The sequence below is a fragment of the Capricornis sumatraensis genome, chromosome X (genome assembly GCF_032405125.1).
Source record: "Capricornis sumatraensis isolate serow.1 chromosome X, serow.2, whole genome shotgun sequence".
Lineage (NCBI taxonomy): Eukaryota > Metazoa > Chordata > Mammalia > Artiodactyla > Bovidae > Capricornis > Capricornis sumatraensis.
Genome location: NC_091092.1, coordinates 82,393,868 through 82,419,851, shown reverse-complemented (window position 1 = coordinate 82,419,851; position 25,984 = coordinate 82,393,868). Strand labels below are relative to the sequence as shown.

At 39.8% G+C, this 25,984-nt stretch overlaps 1 protein-coding gene across 1 annotated transcript in view; it reads left to right on the top strand.

The window, feature by feature from the left end:
- Window positions 1-690: 690 nt before the first annotated feature.
- The window catches only part of AR (androgen receptor), a 195,885-nt gene continuing 170,591 nt past the window's right edge, over window positions 691-25,984 (top strand). The window contains exon 1 of the mRNA XM_068962648.1: window positions 691-2,219. Coding sequence (XP_068818749.1) covers window positions 691-2,219 — 1,529 coding nt within the window. The remainder of the gene's footprint in view (window positions 2,220-25,984) is intronic.

Here is a 25,984-nt window from a genome sequence, read left to right as displayed (position 1 = left end):
GGCTGCGAGCGGGCGAGCTAGCTGCACGTTGCAAAGACTGCTCTGGGGTGCCAGGAGACCTGGGAGCTGCTTCAGCGCCGCAGCCAGAATCTGGCTGGTTAGGCGGCGAGCAAGTCAGACCCCTTGGTTCCTCTTACTCCCTTTCCACCTCCCCTGCACGCTGCTCCTCCTTCCCACCAGTTTGTGTGGCCAGAGATCAAACGATGAAAAGGCAGTCAGGACTTCAGTAGCCAACCCCCCCGCAAAAATAAAAAAGAAAGAAAAGGGACAAAACATAACAAAGCCCCAACCAAAACCAAAAAAACGAAACCCAACAACAAAGCCCAAAATAAACCAAAGAGAAAATAACCAGGCTCCTACTTGCACCTGCTTCAGTGGATAACAAATTCAGAAGGCGGAGGGTCCCCCCTACCTTCAAGAAGCATCTTTTGCCTCTACCCTACAAGTATTCAGGAACAGATTGTGAGCCTACCAGGAAAGATCGTGTTCAGCGCGTGTTTCCTCTGCACTATACTTTGAGGCTGTCAGAACGCTTTGGAGAGCTTATTCCTGCAAGTTTCCTTACCAGGAGCTTCCCGCAGGTGGGCAACTAGCTGCAGCAACTACGCACTGCAGCCTGTTGAACTCTTCTCAGCAAGAAAAGGGGAGCAGGATAAAGGAATTAGGTGAAAGATTGAGCCAAGCTTCAGGATGGAAGTGCAGTTAGGGCTGGGGAGGGTCTACCCCCGGCCACCGTCCAAGACCTATCGAGGAGCTTTCCAGAACCTGTTTCAGAGTGTATGCGAAGTGATCCAGAACCCGCTCCCCCGGCACCCTGAGGCCTCGAGCGCAGCACCTCCCGGCGCCCGTTTGCAGCAGCAGCAGGAGACCAGTCCACAGCGGCAGCAGCAACAGCAGCAGCAGAGAGAGGATGGCTCTCCCCAAGTCCAGAGCAGAGGCCCCACAGGCTACCTGGCCCTGGAAGAGGAACAGCAGCCTTCACAACATCACTCAGCCCCCGAGGGTCACCCGGAGAGTGGCTGCGTCCCAGAGCCCAGAGCTGCCTCGGCTGCCGGCAAGGGGCTGCAGCAGCCGCCGCCAGCACCTCTGGATGAGGATGACTCAGCTGCCCCATCCACGTTGTCCCTGCTGGGCCCCACTTTCCCCGGCTTAAGCAGCTGCTCCACCGATCTTAAAGACATCCTGAGCGAGGCTGGCACCATGCAACTTCTTCAGCAGCAGCAACAGCAGCAGCAGGAGGCGGTATCCGAAGGCAGCAGCGGGAGAGCGAGAGAGGCCACTGGGGCTCCCATCTCTTCCAAGGACAGTTACCTAGGAGGCAGTTCGACCATCTCGGACAGCGCCAAGGAGTTGTGTAAGGCAGTGTCGGTGTCTATGGGCTTGGGTGTGGAGGCATTGGAGCATCTGAGCCCTGGGGAGCAGCTTCGGGGGGATTGCATGTACGCCCCGCTCCTGGGAGGTCCACCAGCCGCGGTGCGTCCCACTCCTTGTGCCCCCTTGGCTGAATGCAAAGGTTCTCTGCTGGATGATGGCCCGAGCAAGGACACTGAAGAGACTGCTGAGTATTCCCCTTTCAAGGCAGGTTACACCAAAGGTCTGGACACTGACAGCCTGGGCTGCTCTGGCAGCGGCGAAGCAGGGGGCTCTGGAACACTTGAGCTGCCATCCACCCTGTCTCTCTACAAGTCTGGAGCACTGGACGAGGTAGCAGCTTATCAGACTCGCGACTACTACAACTTTCCGCTAGCCCTGGCCGGGCCGCCGCCCCCTCCACCACCTCCCCATCCGCATGCCCGCATTAAGCTGGAGAACCCGCTGGGCTACGGCAGCGCCTGGGCGGCCGCTGCAGCGCAGTGCCGCTATGGGGACCTGGCGAGCCTGCATGGCGGGGGTGCAGCAGGACCGGGCTCAGGCTCACCCTCAGCCGCCGCCTCCTCTTCCTGGCACACTCTCTTCACGGCCGAAGAAGGCCAGCTGTATGGGCCAGCTGTATGTGGCGGAGGCGGGGGCGGCAGTGCAGGCGAGGCAGGGGCTGCAGCCCCATACGGCTACACTCGGCCACCTCAGGGGCTGGGGAGCCAAGAAGGTGACTTCTCCCCACCCGATGTGTGGTATCCCGGCGGTGTGGTGAGCAGAGTGCCCTATCCAAGTCCCAGTTGTGTCAAAAGCGAAATGGGCCCCTGGATGGAGAACTATTCTGGACTTTATGGGGACGTGCGGTAAGTCTCTCCTCCTAAAAATGTTTTTAAGCCTAGAGTCAGCCCTCTCCTCCCCTCGCGAACATTCTGTTCCTGGGCGAGCTTAACAGAGTTTCACAGAAAGGGCCGCTTTAAATCTGGAGCCTTCCCTGGACTCTTGGCCTACCAAAGATTGACCTTTGCTCTCTGAACCCCAACTGTGTGCCCCAGCCCACACCGCTGTGAGTCCTGGATGCTGGTGCAAGCCTTTCTAGATTCCTTGACTTGACAACTCTCTACTAAGCCTCCTAAAATCTTCCCTGACACTTGTTACTCCATGTCCTGCCGGCTCCAAATTTAAATCCAGTTCCAAGGGCCATTTTATGAAATAAACCCTTTTAAGCCCTCCACTAATTTTCCTCTCCCCTCCCCCCAATCAGAGACCCTAGACAAGAAATGTGGGCACTTCTCCTCTTAAGGTCTGTTAGGGTTTGCCCCTCCAGCTTGTCTTGGCAGGTTAGAGGCAAAATGACTGGCCCAAGCTTTTCTCAACCCGCTTCCTCCAAAGAGATGAAAGGAAGAATGGGATTATGGGAACAAGGTGGTCTCTGGGTTGGGAGGCCCGCTGTGTGGGAAGAAGAGGTGAAGTCCCTTTGCTGGCAACAAGGAGGACTTGCCCCAGGGTTGGAGGTCAGGAGACAGACTCCAACCAGGCACAATTAGAGCAGGCAAAGGTAGGGGAAAACCAAATGACAAATTTCCTCATAAACGATGGGTAAGATTTACCCTCACAGTTTGACTATGTTGGAACTAGATGGAAGAGTTGGATTTCTCTTGTAAAGTGTTTATTTTCTGTATGGATTACAAAAAATCCACAATTCATACTTTGAGTTTGCGTCAGATCTATAAGGAAGAGAATGTTCTTTTAATGAACAATTTAACCAGACTTGAGTCTGACTTACAAAAGTGTTGAGGGAAAAGTTTAAAAGGATTTCCTGCTATTGCAGTGTGCTCAGAAATCTGCTTTTGTGAAGGGAAATATTCTTCACTGTATTCCTTCATTTTAAGGATATACTTGCATTTTAAAACATAATAACAAATGGGGTAAGAACTGTTAGGGATCTGTGAGCCTTACTCTTGCCCAAGAGTTTTAATTAGGATATGAAAAAAGTGGCAGTCAGTTTCATCTTGCCTGTTAAAATTTCTCCCTTACTACAACTGAGCTTTTTGGAGACCAAGAAGCTTTTTTAATTTTATAAAAAATTAAATATTTTTTCCTGAGCAAACTAAGATATTAGTTTATCTCTGTGAGGGAGGGAATATTAACTGGGGAACTAACTCCTCAGAACTGCTGGGTGTTGATGTCTTATGGACTTGAGTCTTGTTCCGAGTTTCTGTAGCTATTTTCTTTACCTGTGACATTTTCAGTTTATTAGCCTTTAGCATGTTTGTTTGGAGACTTAAACCAACAACTTGCTTCCTTTCACTGATGCTTCTGTTCTTGGAAGATTGATAGCACAATGTTAGAAAAGAAAGAGGAGAATAGGATTTCATAAAATATTATTTCCTGGGTTACTGAAGAAACAGCTTCTAACCAGGCTTTGCATTTTATAGGTTTTTAAGGTTTGGCTTAAAAGATTTTCAAAGGGTTCATTTATATTCTCAGTCTTTAAAATTTTTTTTTGCAAAGTGGGCATACTGTGGGACAAAAGGTCTTCATTTTATAAGAACAGATTCACTTGCTAGAGTATTTACCTACCCCCCCTCAACTGCCCCAAGGCTGTTGCTTGTCGGCAGAGCTTTCTTTTTAATGTGAACGGTTTGGTTTGTTTGTTTTGTTTTGTTTTTGGCGGGGCGGGGGAGGGGGTGGAATGTATAAGGTGCTTCATGACTTGCCTAGTCACTGGAACCGTCCCTTTTCTGTATGCCTCCCGAAACATCCAAGTAAGTAACTCAATTAACAGGGAGAATATGAATGATTCCATGTTAAGGGATGTGTGTGTTTTCAAAGGCATAACCTGAAATTTTCAGAAAGTGGCTATAGAGAGTTTTTAAAAAGTTCTTCCCATCAGGTGTGCAGTAAGCTAGGTGATTTTATCTCAGATCTTCATGGAAAAACTTCTCTATTTCTAAAACCTGCATAAATTAATGACCTCAAATCGTGAGAAATCAGTAGTAACCTAAGAAAGCACAAGATTATTTATTCTCTCCTGGTTTGTGATTGCTGCACTGGTTATAGGAGTCTAGTGAGAGGTAAAACTGGTGTTTCTGTCTTGTGAGTTGACAAAGATTTTTCATTTGTAAGATACAGAAAATCCTCAAATTGGGTTTTTGAAAATTTATCAATTTTATCATAATTCAACCAGCCCCAATCTAAAAGTTGATATTTTTTACTTTCTCTTTCTAACACTTTATAGGGCACAATTTGGTGAAGGGAAGAATTTTTCTTAAGTCAAAGCTAGAGCTTCCACTCTCTTTGTATTACATACATTATATGCCATCTTTCAGTTAAAAATCTCAACATTCTAGAGACTTTCAATAATATGTTGGATTCCTCCCTTTTCCAATTGTGTGTGAACTTCTGGAATAATTCTGTGTTCTTATATATCTACAATATTTCTGTGTTCTTATATATCTACAATGTTTCTGTCAAGAGGAGAAAGGTCTTAGATGGCCCCTTTTTAAAAAATGTATATATTTTAGCATGTGGTTTGAGCTGCGGAAGGAATAATAAAAAGTGATAGGGTTGGTATGAAACACTGATAGTATTTTATGAAGTTGTCTTCTTTCAGAGATCAAACAAGACTACAACTTTGTTAATTGACCACTGTCTCACTTGACAGAAGTAAGGCCCTTTATATCCCAGCAAATAGCATAATAATATGACAAATATTTATTCTTGGAGATGAAACCAAGGGAAGCCTATGTAGGAATTAAAGTTGGGGTTTAAATAAATTATCCAGATGCAAAAAGAACATTTTAATTTTTCTGTTGATAATTTGTTCTGGTCTTCATAATAGGTAGAATTTTAGTAATGCTTTAAAACTGGCAAATCCTGCCTTTCTCCATTAGTTATTTCAAAAGAGGTCATTTTATTAATTCCCCTTTCTATCTACTTTCCTCCCTGCAGTTATCAAGCAGCTTTTTAATGACTATTTTGCAAGGAGCAGTTTGTCTGTTTGGTAAATCTGAGTTTTGCTTTGGGAATGACGCTATCTGTCTATAGACCTTCAGGGTCAATATGTTGGGAAGAAGCATCCTTTCTTCATAGTCAGCAAATAACTGGTGAGATCTCTCTGGGTACCAGTAATCAGAACTCAAGCATCAGATAGTCACACAGGGTGGTACCCCATTTAGAAATATGTTCAAGATGTAGTGATAGAATTCTCTTAGTTGTCTACAGAGTATCTCAGCTCTGCCGAAGGTTAACATCAGTGAGAGATATTTTTGAAAAAGCTTTCCAGTTACAGGGTGCTTTCTTGCCAGTGTTAATTTTATGTCATGAGACTTCCATTCTTTTTGAGCTGTAAACTTGGATATTAATATATTTAATTTGCTGGCACATATGATTTTCTTTTAAAATGTTTCCCCCACCCTCACCCCAGTGGTAATCTTCTTATCTGGTATACATATGTGCATTTAAACCAAACAAGTCTTTGGTCTCCTGACTCTTACTTGTACTGTGTCTGCTCTTGGTGGAATTATGTGAGTTGGAGTTAGGGACATGGGCAGTTTTACTATTATTGATATTTATGGTGATATCAAGACCACCAGTTTCATTCGGAACTCTGCTAAGCAGGGAGCAGAACACTGGCTCAGTGTGGTAAGGAAGGAGCTTATTTTATAACCAGACCTGAAATCATGAACCTGAAAAAATAGAGAGCAAATAAAAATCAAGTTTTGTGAGGTTGGTTGGAGAGGGAAAAGGAAACCTCTCCCCACCCACTACCTCCACCATTTTCTCTTTGTCTGCAGCTTCCTTAAGTGCTGCCTGTCCCTGATTTTCTTTCATTCTACTCCTTTCATGCTTTTGACATTGAAATATAGACTCTTCTTTCTACTTTTCAGGATATTTTTCTTATTATACCTGTGGCATGCTCCTAAAGAATATTTTTTTAATCTAGAGAGTAGCAGATCAGATCAACCCCAGCACCTTTCTTTTAAGACTAGATGACTTGAAGAGATTGCAAAATGAATTACCTTGAGGTTAGAGCCTAATTCAACAGTTGCTGAGGGAGCTGAACTAGATGCTTGAGGACTTGGTGATTTAATGAAGAAATTTGCTGGCTGCTCTTTGTCTTTTGTTCCCTGTCTCTGTCTACTGGCTATTTTGACAACCTTTTCTCAAAACTTGAGAAAAACTGGACCTTCCCACCTCTGAGACAGGTCTGTGTGGGTCAAATTTCTGCAGGGCTTTCACACGCCAACACCTAATCTGTATGTGATGGTGCTTGCTAAAAGTGTCCGGCAGGGCTAATGTGGTGAAGCTATATGTAAATTAATCACTTAAAACAAAGAAAGGTATTAAGAAAGTAATCTGCCACAGAATTTGCCTGCCAGCGTTACATCAAGTTCTGAAATGTTGAACTCAAGAGTAAGTTACTGTCATCCGAGACATAAAGTTGACCTTTTCCCCCCTCATTGCTTGTAAAACTCCATACAGTTATCAGTACTTATTGGATTTTGTGATATTGAAGAGAATTATGAAATCTCATATTTATATAGCACTTTTTTTCAGAGAAAAGACCCAGCATCTTGCAGTTTATAAACTAGCACTCATGTAAGTTTGAGTAAGCCAGAAAGGTGCTTAGTGAACATCCCTTTATTAGTTGAGGGAGTAGAATTTGTTGCATTTTCTATAACATTTGTTTATCATGTGGATAAACCTCTTTAGAGTGACACTTCCCAACATTTTTTCTTGAAGTTTCCTACTTGACAGATGATATTTTTACTCAGTAAAGTCTACATTTGGTGGCTGCTGCATAGAGATTTATGCCCAATTTCTGTGTTTTATGCATAATTTCTTGCACACTCATGAGTGTTGCCATCCCTTCTCTCTCACACCAATTCCTGCTGCCATCTGACAGGGCAGAGCAGTGGTGAGAGTGGCTAATCTGGACAAACATATGCTGGTTACTTGAGAATGCTGCCAATTTAGATCATGCAGTACTTGAGTTTTATTTTTTTAATCAACATCTTTATTGAGACGTAATTCACAATAAATAATGTAATTCACCCAAGTATATAGTTCAGTGTTTTTGTTTTTGTTTTTTTTAATATTCGGAGTTGGGCAACCATCACCACAATCAATTTTAGAACATTTCAGTCATTTACCAGTCAAATCCCACCCTAACCATGAGCAACTATCAACCACTTGTCTACTTTCACTCTCTATGGGTTTGGTTACATTTCTTATAAATGGAACCATGTAGTACTTAGTATTTTGTGACTAGTTTCATGTAGAATAAATATTTCAATGTTAATCTATGTTGAAGCACCTCTCAATACTTTCCATTTTATGCATGTACCATACTATCTATGATGGACATTAGAGTTGTTTCCACATTTTGACTATTATGAATAATACTGCTATGAACATTTATGTCCAAGTTTCTTTTTGTGAACAAGTTTTTAATTCTTTTGGCTCTATACCTAGGAGTAAAGATTCTGGCTAATATAACTCTTTGTTTAACCTTTTGAGACTCTCCCAAACTGTCTTCAAAAGTGTCTATACCATTTTACAATCTCATCAGCAATGTATGAGGGTCCAATTTCTCCACATCTTGCCAATTATTTTTATTTTTCAAACTTTAAACTTTTTACTTTGTATTGAGGTATAGCCAATTAACAAATTTATGGTGGTTTCAGGTGAATAGTGAAGGAGAATAGAGAATAGGGAAGTGAATAGATACATGTGTATATATGTATTATCCCACATATATTCTCTGGATATATGCCCAGGAGTGGGATTGCAGGGTCATATGGTAGCTCTGTTTTTAGCTTTTTAAAGAGCTTCCATGCTGTTCTCCATAGTGGCTGTACCAACTAACATTCCCACCAACAGTGTGGGAGAGTTCCCTTCTCTCCACACCCTCTCCAGCATTTGTTTGTGGATTTTTTGATGATAGCTTTTCTGGTTGGTGTGAGGTGATATCTCATTGTAGTTTTGATTTACATTTCTCTAATAACTAATGATTTTGAACATCTTTTCATGTACCTGGTCATCTGTATGTTTTCTTTGAAGAAATGTCTATTCAGGTCTTCTGCTCATTTTTTGAGTGGGTTGTTTGTTTTGATGCTGTTAAGCATCCTGAGCTGTTTGTAATTTTGGAGACTAATCCCTTATCGGTCACATCATTTGCATTTATTTTCTTCCAATCTGTGGGTTATTTTTGCATTTTGTTTATTGTTTCCTTTGCTGTGCAAAAGTTTCTGAGTTTAAGTAGGTACCAATTTTTTAATTTTTGTTTTTATTTTCATTATTCTGGTAGATGTATCATAAAAGATGTTGTTGTGCTTTATAAATGTCAGTGTTCTACCTATGTTTTCCTCTAGAAGTTTTATAGTGTCCAGTCTCACATTTAAATCTTTAATCCATTTTGAGCTTTTTTGTGTGTGTGTATGGAGTTAAAGAATGATCTAATTTCATTTTTTACATTTGGCTGTCCAGTTTTCCCAGCACCATTTGCTGAAGAGACTGTGTTTCCAATATTGTGTAGTCTGCCTCTTTTGTCATAGATTAATTGACCATAGGTGCATGGGCTTATTTCTGGGAGTTACTGTCTTTTTAATCCCTGTGTGAAGTGGATGTCAAGAAGTATCTCAGAGTGGCTTTGATTTGCATTTCATAATGACTAATAATATTCTAATAATATTAGGCATCTTTTTATATGCATATTGACTGTATATACTCTTGTCTTTGGTCACTTTTAATTAGATTATTTGTCTTACTCTTATTGAGTTGTAAGGGTTTTAAAAAATATATTCTAGATACAAATCCTGCAACAGATTGTGATCTGTGAATATTTTATCATATATGTGCATTGTCTTTTCACTTTCTTGATGGTATTCATTAAAGAACACACAAACTTCTGAAGCCCAACCTATTTTTTTGTATGTAGCTTATGATTTTCGTATCATGCCTAAGAAGGCTTTGCTTAATCCAAGGTCACAAAGATTTACACTTAGGTTTCCTTTTAAAGAGTTTTATAGTTTTGGCTGTTAAATTTAAGTTTTTGTTCACTTTTGACTTACTTTTAAATGTAAATATCTAGTCACTACAGCACCATTTGTTGAATCTTTCCTTATGTAACTATCTTGGCACCCTTTGTGTAAAATCAGTTAACTGTAAATGTGAAAGTTTATTTCTGGACTGTGGGCTATATTACATTGATCCTATACCAATACCACAGTGTCTTAGTTACTGTAAGTTTTTAATAAGTTTTGAAATTAGTAAGTGTGAGTCTTCTAATTTTATTATTCTTTTTCAAGATTGTTTTTGAATACTGTGGATTTTTAAAAATTTCTTTCTGAGTTTTAGGATCAGCTTGTCAATTTCTACAGAAGTCATTTGGGATTCTAATAGAAGAGGCCAATAGAAGAGGTAGATAAATTTGGGAAATGTTGCATCTCCACATGAAGTCTTCTGATCCATGGCCACAGAATGTCTTTCCATTTATTTATGTCATCTTCACTTTTTTCAACAGTATTTTGTAGTTTTAAGAGTATAAATATTGCACTTCTTTTGTTTAATTAATTCCTCAATATTTTAATTTTTGATGCTATTATGAATACAATTTTCTTAGTACCTTTTAAATTGTTCATTGCCAATGTATAGAAATATAATTGATTTTTTGAAAATTGATTTTATATATTGCAAGCTCCCTGAAACTACCTGAGTTTTGAACACCTCTAAGATTTAAGAGGCAAAAGGTTTCTGTTGCTGTGCTGAAAATTAAAGCATACTTTGTTTCATCTGGTATGAAGGATGCATAAAGACACTGTTCTCAACTTTCCTCAACTGTGAATTAGAATCTAAAATTTTCAGGTCATTAGAGAACAGTAGGAAAGGAACATATTAATAAGGTTTATACAGTTAGTAGTTCTCTTTTTCGTATTTGGATTTGGGAACTACTAGCATTTGGATTTGGAGAAGGCAAGGGCACCCCACTCCAGTACTCTTGCCTGGAAAATCCCATGGATGGAGGGGCCTGGTGGGCTGCAATCCATGGGGTCGCAAAGAGTCGGACACGACTCAGCGACTTCACTTTCACTTTTCACTCTCATGCATTGGAGAAGGAAATGGCAACCCACTCCAGTGTTCTTGCCTGGAGAATTCCAGGGACGGGGGAGCCTGGTGGGCTGCCGTCTATGGGGTGGCACAGAGTCAGACACGACTGAAGCGACTTAGCAGCAGTAGCAGCATTTGGATTTGGGAACTACAAGCAAGAGGGTGAGGAATAATAATTTCTATGCAGAAAACTAACATGAAGAGGTAACAGATGCAAACTAAACCAAAGAAATCACTAGCTAACTATATTTGGCTTATGTTTGAGTTTGTGTATTTATGTATTTATATGTTGTCCCTTAGATAAAGTAAATTCCACCACTCCTTCTGGTGTGTATTTGTAGATGAAGAAGTGATTCATTTACTCTCATATAATTTGGACTTTTTTTTTCAGGAATGCACTCCATAACCATAAATAAGAGATAAAATTTACCTATAAAGGGATTGAACTTTGGTCTCATTAACACTCTGGGCTAAGGGTCATAACTAATCAGCTATAGCTATTGTGTCCTGAAAATGGTAAGTAAACGGCAGGCCACTTAAGAAGAGGTCCTATTGTGACCTAGTTGTCTTTAGAGATGACCTTAATAAACCGATTTTAAAAAGTATTCATCAATCAACCACTTTACATTAAACACCTGCTATATGCCCATCTGTGTACTAGTTGGAGATCACAGTAAAGCGAACATAATTCAGTGAGAATCTCAAGATTGCTGCCCTCAAGGAGCTTATAGCTATTAAAACCAAAACAAAGAATAGCAACACCATGATACCAGTGTGATGAGATGTTGGATTATGTGTTGTGTATTTTTTGAATGTAAATATTCAAAAAAGAAATGGATCGACATAGGTGGAAGTGGTTAACAGTATTATCTGTCATTGCTTCTTATCCTATATGAATTAGGTTGGGATATGGTTAAACTCCAGCAATAATTATAGATCTTGATGGATATTTCAGATACCAGAAGGTAGTATTTCTGGAAAGACAATGGTGAGTGAACTGGAGTAAGGGGTTGGAATCTATTTCTGTTTTTTCAATAGTGCCACACCAGTCAAAGTTATTTACTAGTTTCTTTCTCATTTTGGGCTATTTTGTTGCACTTGCTGAGAACATGTTTTGATGTCTTTAACTGCAATATATTAGGAATTAATTAAAATTGAGGGTGATGAAAAGGTCTAACTTTGGCATGAGAAGCAATAAAGATGCCCAGTGTGGTGATCAGATCAAGAATTATTATTCGGTTCTCAAGTTTTACATTGATCATGGTGGCTTGTTCTGAGGTTCTGTAGAAATGGAGTTTCAGGGTACTGGTTAAGGGAGGGAAGCAAGAAGCACAAATCAAACAATTCTGGGAGTAAGGGGAATATGAAATTTTTTTTTAAATAAGGCTTTTGCTAAATCAGATGATGTAGTTTTTAAAATGACACACTTCTTAATTATGGGTTTTGTTTTCTGCAAGTTGAGTAGTTTCTTGCTTGAGGAAGTGTAGTCCCACTATCTGGACGCTTGGGGGACTGCAAGTGTCCTGTGACAGATTTTCCCTGGAAACAGTTGGACTCCTTTGGTGGATTCAGCATATCACAGGAAAACTTGAGCCAGAACCTCCTGGTACCAGACAATAAATAAGCTATAGTGGTACTTATTATTTAATTTTGGATGTTCTTTTCCAAAGTACAAAACATTTTAGTAGCACTATTTAATTCCTGTCACCTTTCTCTGAATGTGGAACAGGAAGTAGTGACAATGGACATATTCCAGTAACATTTCACAGTCTACAGAATGGTTTCATATTCCATTATTGCATTTCATTCTCACTTCTATCCTATACAAGGTGTCAGATTTACTTTATTTTAGTACTCTTCAGGCTATTATAATTCTATCATTCCCATTGCAAATATTATGTTCAGAGAAGTTAAGTAACATGTCTAAAGTCAAACAGCTGCAAGGTAGCAGAGCCGGGATTTTGGCCCAACTCTTTGTTCCTCAAATCAAGTGTTCCTTTTTTTTCTACCACACAGATTGCTCACCTCATAGATAGGAAATAGGAGAGTCAGAGAGGCAAAATAACTTTAACTAGTATCACTAGAAATTCGTGAAGCTCTTAAGGCTCCTGGGTCTTTTATCCACTTGCTGGACTGATGGGTTGGGTTGTGTGGGCATTCAAGTCGCTGACAGTCTTGCCATCCTACTTTATAGACCTCATTATTCAACAAATAGTTACTGAGCTTTTTATATATCAAATTCTACACTAGGCACCATTGACACAACAATGAACAAGGCAGATGAAAATTCCTCCCATCATGGAGTTTACAAATTAGTGAGAGGAGACATGTAGAATATATCTGATGGTGATAAATGTCATGAAGAATAATTTAGCAGAGTGTGGGGAACATATAATGATAGTGGAAAGAACTATTTTACATTTCTTAGTTAGAAAAGGCCTTACTGAGAAGGTGATATTTAAGCAGTGACCTGAAGGGAATTAGGAGGTGAGCCATAGGGATATTTGAAATTAGAACATTCCAGGCATAGAGAACCACAAGTAGAAAGGGCCAGAGGCAGGAGCATACTTTGTATGATGGAGAGTAGCATAGAGGCCTGGATGGAAGTTTAAGTAATAGAAAGTGAAGAGATGAGATCAGAGTTAATGAGAGATTTCTCAGGTCTTGTTTAGGACTTCAGTTTTTACTCTGACATGGGGAGTCATTGGAAGGTTTTGAGTAGAGGCATAACATGAGCTGACTAATACTTTAACAGATCCCCTTCTTCAAAATATCTACCATTCTTTGATATTTTATACATTTGTTTGTTTACTTATTGTCTCTGTGGAGAAAATACCGAAAGAATGAAGGGGAAGCAAGGAGACGAGGCTGCTGCAGTGATCCAGGTGAGAGATTATGGTGGTTTAGACCAGAGATTATTGGTAGAGGAGTTGAGACACTGGGTTCTTGATTGGTCTTCATGGTAGAGCCTACAGTATTTACTAACAGATTAGATACTCATTGTGAGAAAAAGAGAAAAGTCAATGCTGATTGTCAAGCTTTTAATCTGAGCACTTTGAAAAATGTGACTACCATTTACTGAGATGATGCAGATTGTAGGTAAAGCCACTTTATGTGTGTGTTGGTGGGGTAGGAATCAAGAAGTTGATTTTTGATGTACAAAGTTTGAGTTATTTGGTGAACATCCTATTGTCTTCTTTTCAGTTTTCATGCAGTGTCCTTATCTTTCTGCTTTTCAAGAAAATTAAAAGAGATCTTAGAAATCATCTTTTTGGTGATGGATAGGGAAGCCTGGCATGCTGCAGTCCATGGGGTTGCAAAGAGTCGGACACAACTGAACGACTGAACTGAACTGAACTAGAGATCACCTAGACCTTTGTTGCCCCCTTCCTTCTCCCTTTTACTTTATACTGGGCTGGAGAGGAGTGGAGTGTTGTCTAGGGTGAAACAACAAGCTGGCAGGATAACTAGATCACAGACTCAGTTTTCCTGGATTCTAGCTTGGTCCTTTAATAAGTGTTATTCTGAGACCTCATTTTGGGGATACAGTGAGTTTCTTCTTCTTGCCCAAATGTTAAACCAGGTAATTAAACTAAATAATGAATAAAACCTAGAACATCACACAAGTTGGCTGCTGCCCCCAATCAAACCAAAATATTGCTATTATGTTTTTATTGAACCACATGTGAAAATAATTTATCTATGGTAAACACAGTAAGCAGATTTTAAAGGTCTTTGAACTTCAATCTGAGATGAAACTTACAGAGATCTGGAACATAAATGGCCTGACATTGTAGGATATTAGAATTTATGAAACATGGGAGGCCATCTTGTCCAGTTTGGTCATTTTATGAATGAGGTTCCTGAGGCATAGAGATGGGAAATAATTGACCAAAGTCACACAGAAAACTCATTTCTTTGCTCAGAATCTATTCTGAGGGTTAGCTGTCTGTTGCTTCTTTGGAAAATTCTATGTTGGAAAAGTGCTTACACACTCAGAACAAAGAATTATAATAGCAATAATAATGATAGTGCTTACTATGTGCCAAATTTTGAAGGCTTACATGGGTTAACTAATTCTCACAAAAACCTTGGCAAATAAGCTCAGAGAGGTTAAGTGACTTGCCCAAAGGTCATGCAGCTAGGAGTTAGCAGAAGTCTGTCTTGTAACTGTGAGGTTCTAACTACTGTTTAGTACTAACAGCTTCTCAGATTAGCTAGTCATTCACCTCAACTATCACAAGAGACTGGTGACTTGTCATTATGCACTGACCCTATTATAGTCTGCTGATCCTCATGGAATAGCTAAGTCCTGGAGATTAAAGTGGAGGTGGAGGGACATAAAGGGGGTGATGGAAAGGGGCTAATCATTTATAATAGGGATTGGAAAGCAAAACAATAGAAATTATTGAAAAAGCTCAAGGTGGTTAAAAATCTCAGAGCCTACTAGAAACCTGGACAATTCAATGCCTGCTTAAATAGGAGAGAATCTGAGGTAAGAAAAACAAAATAGTTGATTTTTTGAAGTCAGGAGCTCTTTTATGTTTTATATGTGTTGATTCATATAATTCTCAAAATAACTTTCTGAAGTAAGTATGACTATCATTGTCATATTACTGGTGAATGAATAGGAACAGAACAATTAAGTAACATGCCCAAGGGTATAGAACACGTAAGTAAAGGAGCCTGTATTAGAAGATAGGTAGTTCAGCTCCAAATTTATATTAATTTTTTACTACATTTAGGGAAATGAGTGCTAGTCATATTATAGAATTTTTTAATGCAGAAACATTGTGCCTGAGCTTCAAACATTTGAGCAACTTGTCCTTACAATACATTAGCTTCTTTTAAGGACTTTTAGGAGGAAAGGTACTTATCCAGTGGTACATGGTAAGTAATTAGGGGAACCAGAGCTTAAAGTTGAGACTGCTGACTGCCAAACCTCTTTGCATTTTATCACTCTGTTTCCATTCTCGGGCTGACTTGTCTCCCTCTATTCTACCTTCTGTATTGCCCTGCTTCTCACCTTTCTTTAAAAATTAACTTTCTACATCAGCAAGATTGGACAGAGAATAGGGAGAATGATCAGAATTCATGTCCTACCAGATTGGACAAAAGGAACAAAAGCATCACGAAAAAATGTCAGCACATGGAATTTGCCCTAAGTAAGAAAGGGAACTTCCCAGTATGAAAAAAAAAAAAAAAATGCTACCTCTGTTATTTTAGCCCAAATGGCTTGTGCAGGATCCCATAGGAAATCATGAATGTAGTTGTCAGGTGACTTTTTTGTTACCGTGGAGATGAAAGAAGGATACTGTGAATGTCTGCTTCTCTCCAGATTTTTTTTAAAGGAAAATACAACTTTCCCACTCGTATAAATGACAACCAGTTAGGTATTTCTCTTGAAAATTAGCATTACATAAGAGAAAGCATCTTTCCAAAAGTGTCTTATTGGTCCCCTTCTCTGAAGCATTGACCAACTTCTAATTAGATGATGAGATCGCATAAACTGAGAGTTGGGAGTAAGATGGAAATTCTTAATATTTAACGTTTGGGTACAGATAAGATTCCAAAACATATTTTGAGTCTGTTTACCTATCCCTCTTTCCCTTTCATTTTTGTTTTAAAATACAAAGGTTAGCAAGTGGGTAGTCTGTTGGAGTTTCCAGTTGTTCACTTGAAAGATTTGTTTAATTAGCCCTTTAAGTAAAAAAAGAACAAGTTAGACTGAGATATTTAAGTCATCAACTACTTAACAATAAACCACAAACCTTAATCATACTCATATTTTCATGCTGTTTGCTTTGGGCACCTGCTAAGCCTTGCTGAGGTGCTAGATTGAGTTGAAATATTCTATCATCAAAGATGACCCCACAGTGTCTAGGAAAAACTACGCTGGATGCTTTGGGGATTAAAGTGGTGAAATGATGTGTTGTTGTTTCCCAAAGCTTTCTCTGTCATTCCCCCTCCCTGAGTTCCAGTCTTTATATCCTTTTGCCTTGACTAGTGCAGCAACCTCATGCATGCTCTCCTTAGTCCTCTGTGCTGCTCTCTGATTCATATTGTATTCATCCTACCAGGTTAACCTTCTCAAAGTTCAGTTATAGCATTGTTAGTATCTTCCTTTAAACATCCATTAGTCTATAAGCTCCTTGAGGGTTGGAACTCTGTTTATCTCTGTATTCTCAACGCTTAGCACAGAGGAAATCTTGCTGAGCAGTTATGCAATGCATGTTTGAAATTGCAGCTCCTCTCCATTTGCTTATAGGTTAAAATACAGATGCTTTAAGTCTGATGTTCAAAGATTTTCATGATCTGGATTGCTTTTCTAGCCTCAATTCTTATAATTCCCCTGCAAAAATCTTTTAACTCCAGCCAAATAGATCTGTCACCTTAAACCATCCTCACTCTTTTTTTTTTTTTTTGATTTTTTTGTTTTTCCTATTACTCCTTTGGCCTTGAAGGCTATCCCAACTCTAATACTATCCATTCTTCTAGCCTTAGCTCAGAAACAGTGTCATATGAGATGAAATTTCTCATCCCATAATCCATTGAGAATGTTATCTATATAACATAATATGGTTAAAAGAACATAGGCTTCAGTTTTCTTCATCTGTAAATTAAGACTCAAAATGTGTAAATTATAAGACTTTTGTGAGGAGAGAATCAGATGACATGGGGGAGGTCAAGTGTAAGTCAATAACTAGTGCTTAATATCTTGTAGATTCAGCCCTTTTCCCCTTCTCCATTGATATGGTACTTAGTTCTTAAATTATAATTATTTTTGTGCTTCTCATATATCTTTTCAAATTGTGCCCTCTTTTAGGGCAAAAGTTGCTTCATGGATATATTTGTGTAAGTTATACAAAACACATAGCTTAGAGCTTGTTACATAGTAGGTATCCATAAATATTTATTTATTGAGTTTCAGTCAGTCAAGCTAAATGCCAAAAACAAATATGGTTCATAAGTTCTATTAATAGAAATATAAAATCCAGAATAAAGGAAGTGAATTATGGTCAGACCATATTTACAATGTAGTGTTCAACCCCATTATTCATGGGACATCTCCTCTTGTAAAGCATGGAGAAGCTGAGATGCTGAGCTGGATGTGGGAAAGGAGGCAGGGAGCAATGGATATAAATATTGTCTCAGTATATATGAAGAACTGTCATGGAATAAAAGGAGTTCAATATTTTCTGTAGTATCCCAAACGGCAAAACCAATGAAGGTAGATTACAGTTCAGTGAAAGGAAGACATAGTAGATTCACCCTATATCAGACGTTTTCAACAAATACCAAATGAGTTTTGGAGTGTGTGTGGGGGGGGGGCGGTTTATCAAATTAGTTGCTAATATTTCACATAAAGATTCAGGTTTCCAGCTTTGGAAATGAAGATCTGGCATTATTGGAACCACATTCCTGCATGACAACGACCAGCTGCAGGTGAGGAGTGAGGTACTCCTCTAGATGGAACGTGCATCCATATACTTTTCAGTTTGCCCAGACACTAGCTTTATTCATTTAGGTTACTTGTATTAAGTAACTCCTAGGCATTTGAATTTGCCATCTCTGTGAGATCAAGGACATGGGCAAATTTTTACATCCATCCTTACCCCAAGGGCTTTTCCTCCTCATTTAAGAGGAACTAAAGAAAAGTACAAGGGACGCTGCAATCAAATCTGACCTGGCTCTCAGTTCTGCCACAGCCATTTTTCACATGTGTGACCCTGAGTGAGTAACTTAACCTCTGAACCTCAACTGCTTCTTTTGTATTATGCTCTCCTCACAGTATAGGGGCTTCACTGGTAACTCATCTGGTAAAGAATCCTTCTGCAATGCAGGGGACCCCAGTTTGGAAGATTCCCTGGAGAAAGGAACAGCTATGCACTCCAGTATTCTGGCCTGGAGAATTCCATCGACTGTACAGTCCATGGGGTTGCAAAGAGTTGGACACAACTGAGCGACTTTCACGCCTCACAATACACCATTAAGACTAAATAAAACAGCTTAGATAAAGGGCATGTCATTTAGTAGGCACTGAAATAGTAGCTCACTTTTCCTTATTCATCACATTCATTACGTCCATTGGGAGTATCACTCTTAAGTAGTAAATTCACTCTTATTGAAGGTGTACAAGAAGAAGCTGGATGGTGGAAAGCATGTAGACAGGGAAGAGGTTGGGACTCACATTAGATGACTTCCACAGTTGCTTTCTAGCAATTTTAAATTTAAATATAAAATCCCTATCAATAACTCCAAAATGCCCATCTGGATTATTGTAGACATACCTCACAGAGGTAGGGATTTTTAATAAACAACAGAGAGGATTAGGACTCTTGAGGAAAAAGTTGGGGTCAGGGTTAAAGTATAATATATTGAGGTTCAGACATAGGTTTTGGCATATGACAGATTTTAGTTTAAATCTCGAGCCTGACAGTTACCAACTTTGTGTTCTGGACCACTTAGTTTTATTTTCAGTTTCCTCATTCATATAGTGAAGATATTAATACTTCTCTCTTTGGATTCTTGTGAAGATAAGTGAGATAATGCATGTAAAAAATCTTGATCAGTGCCTGGCCCAGAATGAAAACTTGATAAATGGTTCTCCTCCTCCTTGTCATTATTATTATTATTTCATTAGACCAGGAAAACTTGGGAAAACGTGTAGCTAGACCGACTAAATTATATGAACCTTTCCTCAGGCCACTGCTGCCCCTTCTTCCCCTCCACAAAGCTCTGTCTCCAAAATGCTTTGGCTGGAATGTAAGTGTGAGGTCATTGCAGATAACGGGAGCATGATTTGCTTTAGTAATGAGAGTTATTCAGTTACTTCCCTCAGCCCAGCTGAAATCTTTTACTAGTTGACACTTGTTTCAAAGTGCAAGACTGAGCTGGTCTGAAAAGACAGGGAGAGTGAGAAGAACCCCCCTCTCAGCTAGAGGTCATGGTCTTCCACAGGGAACAGGATGACCCAGTGCAAAGGGTCTGGGCTCTTGGTGAGTTTGGAGCCCTTACATTAAACCAGTTGCCCACATAGGTCCCCATCCCCCACATAATCACTGGGCAGGAATTTCCTTGACTCTTTCCATGGCCTGGAACCATCCCCCTTCTCATCCTTGTGCTCTACACAGCTGGCAAACAGCAGACGGCAGAACAAAAACAAGCCTCTTACCATAGAGAGCGAGCTCATAGCAATGCTGACTTTGCTTGGGAACCCAATGTTAACAAAGGACCTTCCTGACTGCCTCTCCAACACCCCAAACAGATTAAAACATTTTTTTTTTTTTACTGTGTCTCAGAGCAGCTCCTTGCCTGGGTATATTTAAAGATATGCTGAGTCACTGAAGAGCAGGCTGGCATATCACAGGAGGCAAGGACTATACCCTAGTTTATGGGGGAGTAAGTTGAGAGGTGAAATCTGGCTTCCTCCAATGGGGATGGGCAAGATCACCCACTTCTAGCCCCCATGACTCTAGAGAGCATCTATTAAGACTTCTTAGTCTATCACTTTGGGTTTCCTTCTCAGTTTATAAAAACATAAGGATGAGAAGGAGGGAGCACAGGTACCAGTGTGTCAGCTATCTAAATATCATAAAGCTTCTTTCTGCTATAGGTAGCTGAAAGCAATGTATATCTGAAAACACCATTTTTATCTCATGACTTACATAGCCTCCCCCTCTCCTTCTATCATGCCTTCTCTCTCCCATCAGAATCTTCCTTACAACCCTTTGCTTTGCTGGTCATAGGAGCCAGAGTGGATACAAAAGGGCTGCTTCTTGGATGAGTTTAAAAGGTTAGCATTAAGATTTTTTTAATCAGTGGTAGCAATAGCTTGTTCAGGCAGCCATATCCAGAACATATAAGAAATCAGGTAAGCCAAAGTTTGTTTGAAGCTGACAGCAAACCTAGGCCTCTGCCTTCCTCCCTACCACCTTCTATTACTGGGGTATAATGTATTTATGCCCAGTTGCTCAGTTATGTCCAGCTCTTTGTGACCCCATGGACTTTAGCCTTCAAAGCTCCTCTGTCCGTGGGATTTCCCAGACAAGACTACTGGAGTGGGTTGTCATTTCCTTCTCTGTCTGATCTTCCTGACCTAGGGATCGAACTTACATTTTCTGTGGTTTCTGCATTAGCAGGCAGATTCTTTACCACTGGGCCATCTGGGAAGCCCCTAATTTATTTATACAGTTCAGTACAGTTCAGTCACTCAGTTGTATCTGACTCTTTGCGACCCCATGAATCACAGCACCCCAGGCCTCCCTGTCCATCACCAACTCCCAAAGTTCACTCAAACTCATGTCCATAGAGTTGGTGATGCCATCCAGCCATCTCATCCTCTGTCGTCCCCTTTTCCCCCTGCCCCCAATCCCTCCCAGCATCAGGGTGTTTTCAAATGAGTCAACTCTTCACATGAGGTGGCCAAAGTATTGGAGTTTCAGCTTCAGCATCAGTCCTTCCAATGAACACCCAGGACTGATTTCCTTTAGGATGGATGGACTTGTTGGATCTCCTTGCAGTCCAAGGGACTCTCAAGAGTCTTCTCCAACACCACAGTTCAAAGCATCAGTTCTTTGGCACTCAGTTTTCTTTACAGTCCAACTCTCACATCCATACATGACCACTGGAAAAACCATAGCCTTGACTGGACGGACCTTTGTGGGCAAAGTAATATCTCTACTTTGCAATATACTATCTAGGATGGTCATAATTTTCCTTCCAAGGAGTAAGCGTCTTTTAATTTCATGGCTGCAATCACCACCTGCAGTGATTTTGGAGCCCCCCAAAATAAAGTCTGCCACTGTTTCCACTGTTTCCCCATCTAGTTCCCATGAAGTGATGGCACCAGATGCCATGATCTTTGTTTTCTGAATGTTGAGCTTTAAGCCAACTTTATTATTATTATTATTATTATTTTATTTAAATTTATTTATTTTAATTGGAGGCTAAGTGCAGGATACAAGATGCTTGGGGCTGGTGCACTAAGCCAACTTTTTCACTCTCTTCTTTCACTTTCACCAAGAGGCTTTTTAGTTTCTCTTCACTTTCTGCCATAAGGGTGGTGTCATCTGTATATCTGAGGTTATTGATATTTCTCTTGACAATCTTGATTCCAGCTTGTGCTTCTTCCAGCTCAGCGTTTCTCATGATGTACTCTGCATATACATTAAATGAGCAGGGTGACAATATACAGCCTTGACGTACTCCTTTTCCTATTTGGAACCAGTCTGTTGTTTCATGTCCAGTTCTAACTGTTGCTTCCTGACCTGCATACAGGCTTCTCAAGAAGCAGATCAGGTGGTCTGATATTCCCATCTCTTTCAGAATTTTCCACAGTTTATTTACATATGTTAATTTTAGGTTTACAACATAATGGTTCTATACTTGTATATCCTTTCCTTTTTGGATTCAATTTTAGATGGTTTTCAGAGGATAACGTAGCTGGCTTTGTTATATCCAATTGATATGAGAAATGGTAGAGGACTGGAAAATAGGAATGGAGCCATTGGATATGTTTGAGATTAAATGAGTCCAATTCCTAAGTAGTAAAAAGTGCTTGAAATTTCACGAAGTACTTTCAAGCACATTGTCTTCTTTGGTTCTCAAAACCAAATTAGAGGTAGTCACAACATGGATTAACATCCCCATTTCACAGATGAGGAAACTGAGGCTGGAGGCACTTGAGGGACATTCCACAGTAATTTAGACAGTAAACGGAAGAACCCAGATTCGGACCATGATAGAAGAGTCTGGTGGGCTACAGAACATGGGGTTGCAAAGAGTCAGATACAAGTGAAACAACTGAACACACACACACATACATTTCTGGTTGTAATTTTTTTCAAATTCACTGTAGAGATTTGCTATTGGATAAGTGAATGAATGAGTACATATTTGATTTGAAGCATTATTTTCAATTAAAAATTTCCCTATTATTTGGGGATCAGCATTTTAATTCTCAATAATCTCAGTGTGGTCAAATGAAAAATATTTCATTCATTAAATTGCTAATTTATTATTTTACTCACTAATACATTTCCTGAATGCCAACTTTGTAACAGACCTTGTGCCGGATTCTGAGGATAAAAAGAGATATGAGCCAACATCTCAGATTTCAAAGATCTCAGACACTGGGGACTGACATCTCAATAGTAAACATAAGAGCAGATACTTACAAAATGCTATTACCAAAATTTCAAGTCATATCCCTCTTCATAGTGAGTATGGCCCTCCTAAAAATGGGCATGTCTTTCATTTTGAGTATTGAATATGAAGCTTTATGACTAACTACTTTTTAATCTAATACTATTTTCCTAAGAACAGAAGTGACAGTTTCAGTCTGCGTGTGTGTGTGTGTGGGTTGTGGGTTGGTGTGTGATGATAGATTGGAACTTAGGGATTGCTAATTAGGGGCTATGAAGGTGCTTAAGTTGTTATAGTGAGTTCCAATCCTGTATGTATGTATTATATAGAGGATTGGGGTGACAAGGATGTTGTATGAGAGTTGATCTTAGTTTTTTGTTGTTGTTTTTTTAAAGTAACTGGTCAGCAGGACTAGAGCATCACTATTCCACTTGTTTTGAAAACATGATACTTAAGCCTGTTTCCTAGCATGGATAAACTAATTATGATCAAATATTATATTTTTGAGCATCTACCTCTCAGTGCTAAGTGTATGTTAGATGTTGTCAAAGTATTTTCTTATTTAATATTTAAATTAAATCTTTAAATTAAAGAACTGTCTGATCCTAGACAGTTCTTTTTAATTCCACTTTATAGATGAGGTTAATGACTTGTTCAAGGTCACACAGTGAGTACCTCAGTGGATTTGGGATTTGAATTTCAATTTTCAGTCTTTTGTCCTCTGGCCTCACTGCTGTTTTCGATATTCTACAGACTTCAGCTTTATTTTTTTAGAGACCATTAAATCTACTCTCCATTAGCCAAAGCTTCTTGCCTCCCTTCAACATTATTCTTCTCTAGAATATTCTTAAGAAATCCTCAGAAAATGGTTTACAGCCTTCATGGATACTGTGACCCAGAGCTTAATCCAGGCTCTTAAGTGCCTTGGTTAACTGTAAAATGGAAAATCAAAGTCATAGCTAATTCAGGAAAAATTAGTCTGGGATGTGAATTTCCTGGGCAGCATGTCATCTCTATTTTACTTCCTTAGCTTCATAAACTTACCCATAGTGTTCTCTTGAGAACTAACTGTAATGAAAATGATGGAGAAAGGCTTCCTTCCCTTCTTTTCCAAGAGCCCTTCAGCCAAGTGCCACATCCTCTCCTGCTTCCCTATTTTCTGTGCAGACATGATGGTGGGAGTTAGACATGAGTTCCTTTCAGCCCTGAGTTGATGCCAGAGTTTTCTTTTCCTCTTGCTGGACCAAAGTGGAAGAAGACGTTGAATGATTTCCAGGAAGACTATGAATGAAGAAAAAGGCAGAGGTACATGAAAGAACAGTGAATGTATGTTTCAAATACCACGATTTGTATCCAGACTTTGTTGGTTACTATCTGTGTAACCTTGGACACGTTAACAGTTGTGAGTCAGAATTTTCTCATCTATAAATTAGAACATACATTCTAATTTTATAGATGAAAGCGTAAGTCTAAAATAGTTTCATATACTCAGAAATGGCTTATATATTCAAAGTGTTGCTTTTTATGATCACAAAATAATGCTATTCTTCAGTCATGAAACCTTGTCCTGTTTTTTGTAAAACCCTGAACACATGGGCTTAAGAGGTGAGTCTGCCCCTGTACTAGCCACATTATAATTGGAGTAACTATGGGCTAAAGGCAGTGGACTACTTTAGCACTGAGAAAATATAAAAAGAGAGTTACATATTCAGGGGTCAGCAAATCGCAGGTAAAGAAGATCAAGTCCGTCTCTCACTCTCCAAAGCCCCTCTTTAATTATTCAGTCTTAACATTTGAAGCTTGTTTCAAGCAGGCATATCTATCTGGGCTTTTTTTCTTATTTAGTATATAACAGGCATTTGTGGACTTGGTGAAAAACATTACTCTCCTTTCCATTTCTAAGGATTAACTGTGCTTCTCCTCTAAATATCAGTTAAAAACAGTGAGTTCAAGGGGGTGAGCTTATATCAAAGAATCAGAGATTATCAGAATTTAGAGGGGACTCTCAAAAGTCATTATCTTTTTTTATGGATTGGGAAGGAAAAAGGATTAGACCTAGTTCACAAAACTTATTGTAATCCATTCAGGTTGGAAATCAAGGGCTGCTACTCCCACATCAGTACTAGATGCACTTTAAGGTCCTTTTCAGCTCAGATGTTCTGTAACCTCCAGATGTTCAAGCTGGATTTAGAAAAAGCAGAGGAACCAGAGATCAAATTGCCAACATCCGTTGGATCATCGAAAAAACAAGAGTTCCAGAAAAACATCTGCTACTGCTAAGTCGTTTCAGTCGTGTCCAACTCTGTGTGACTCCATAGACGGCAGCCCACCAGACTCCCCCATCCCTGGGATTCCCCCGGCAAGAATATTGGAGTGGGTTGCCATTTCCTTCTCCAATGCATGAAAGTGAAAAGTGAAAGTGGAGTCGCTCAGTCATGTCTGGCTCTTAGCAACCCCATGGACTGCAGCCTACCAGGCTCGTCCATTCATAGGATTTTCCAGGCAAGAGTACTGGAGTGGGGTGCCATTGCCTTCTCCAGAAAAACATCTACTTCTGCTTTATTGACTATGCCAAAGCCTTTGATTATGTGGACCACAACAAACTCTGGAAAATTCTTAGAGATGGGAAAACCAGACCACCTGACCTACCTCTTGAGAAATCTGTATGCAGCTCAGGAAGCAATAGTTAGAACTAGACATGGAACAACAGACTGGTTCCAAAAAGGAAAAGGAGTATGTTAAGGCTGTATATTGTCACCCTGCTTATTTAACTTATATGCAGAGTACGTTATGAGAAATGTTGGGCTGGATGAAGAACAAGCTGGAATCAAGATTGCTGGGAGAAATATCAAAAACCTCAAATGTGCAGATGACACCACCCTTATGGCAGAGAACGAAAAAGAACTAAAAAGCCTCTTGATGAAAGTGAAAGAGGAGAGTGAAAAAATTGGCTTAAAGCTCAACATTCAAAAAACTAAGGTCATGGCATCTGGTCCCATCACTTCATGGCAAACAGATAGGGAAACACTAGAAACAGTGGCTGAATTTATTTTTCTGGGCTCCAAAATCACTGCAGATGGTGATTGTAGCCATGAAATTAAAAGACACTTGCTCCTTGGAGGAAAAATTATGACCAACCTAGACAGCACATTAAAAAGCAGAGACATTACTTTGTAAACAAAGGTCCATCTAGTCAAAGCTATGGTTTTTCCAGTAGTCATGTATGGATGTGAGAGTTAGACTGTAAAGAAAGCTGAGTGCTGAAGAATTGATGCTTTTGAACTGTGGTGTTGGAGAAGACTCTTGAGAGTCTTGAGAGTCCCTTGGACTGCAAAGAGATCCAACCAGTCCATCCTAGAGGAAATAGGTG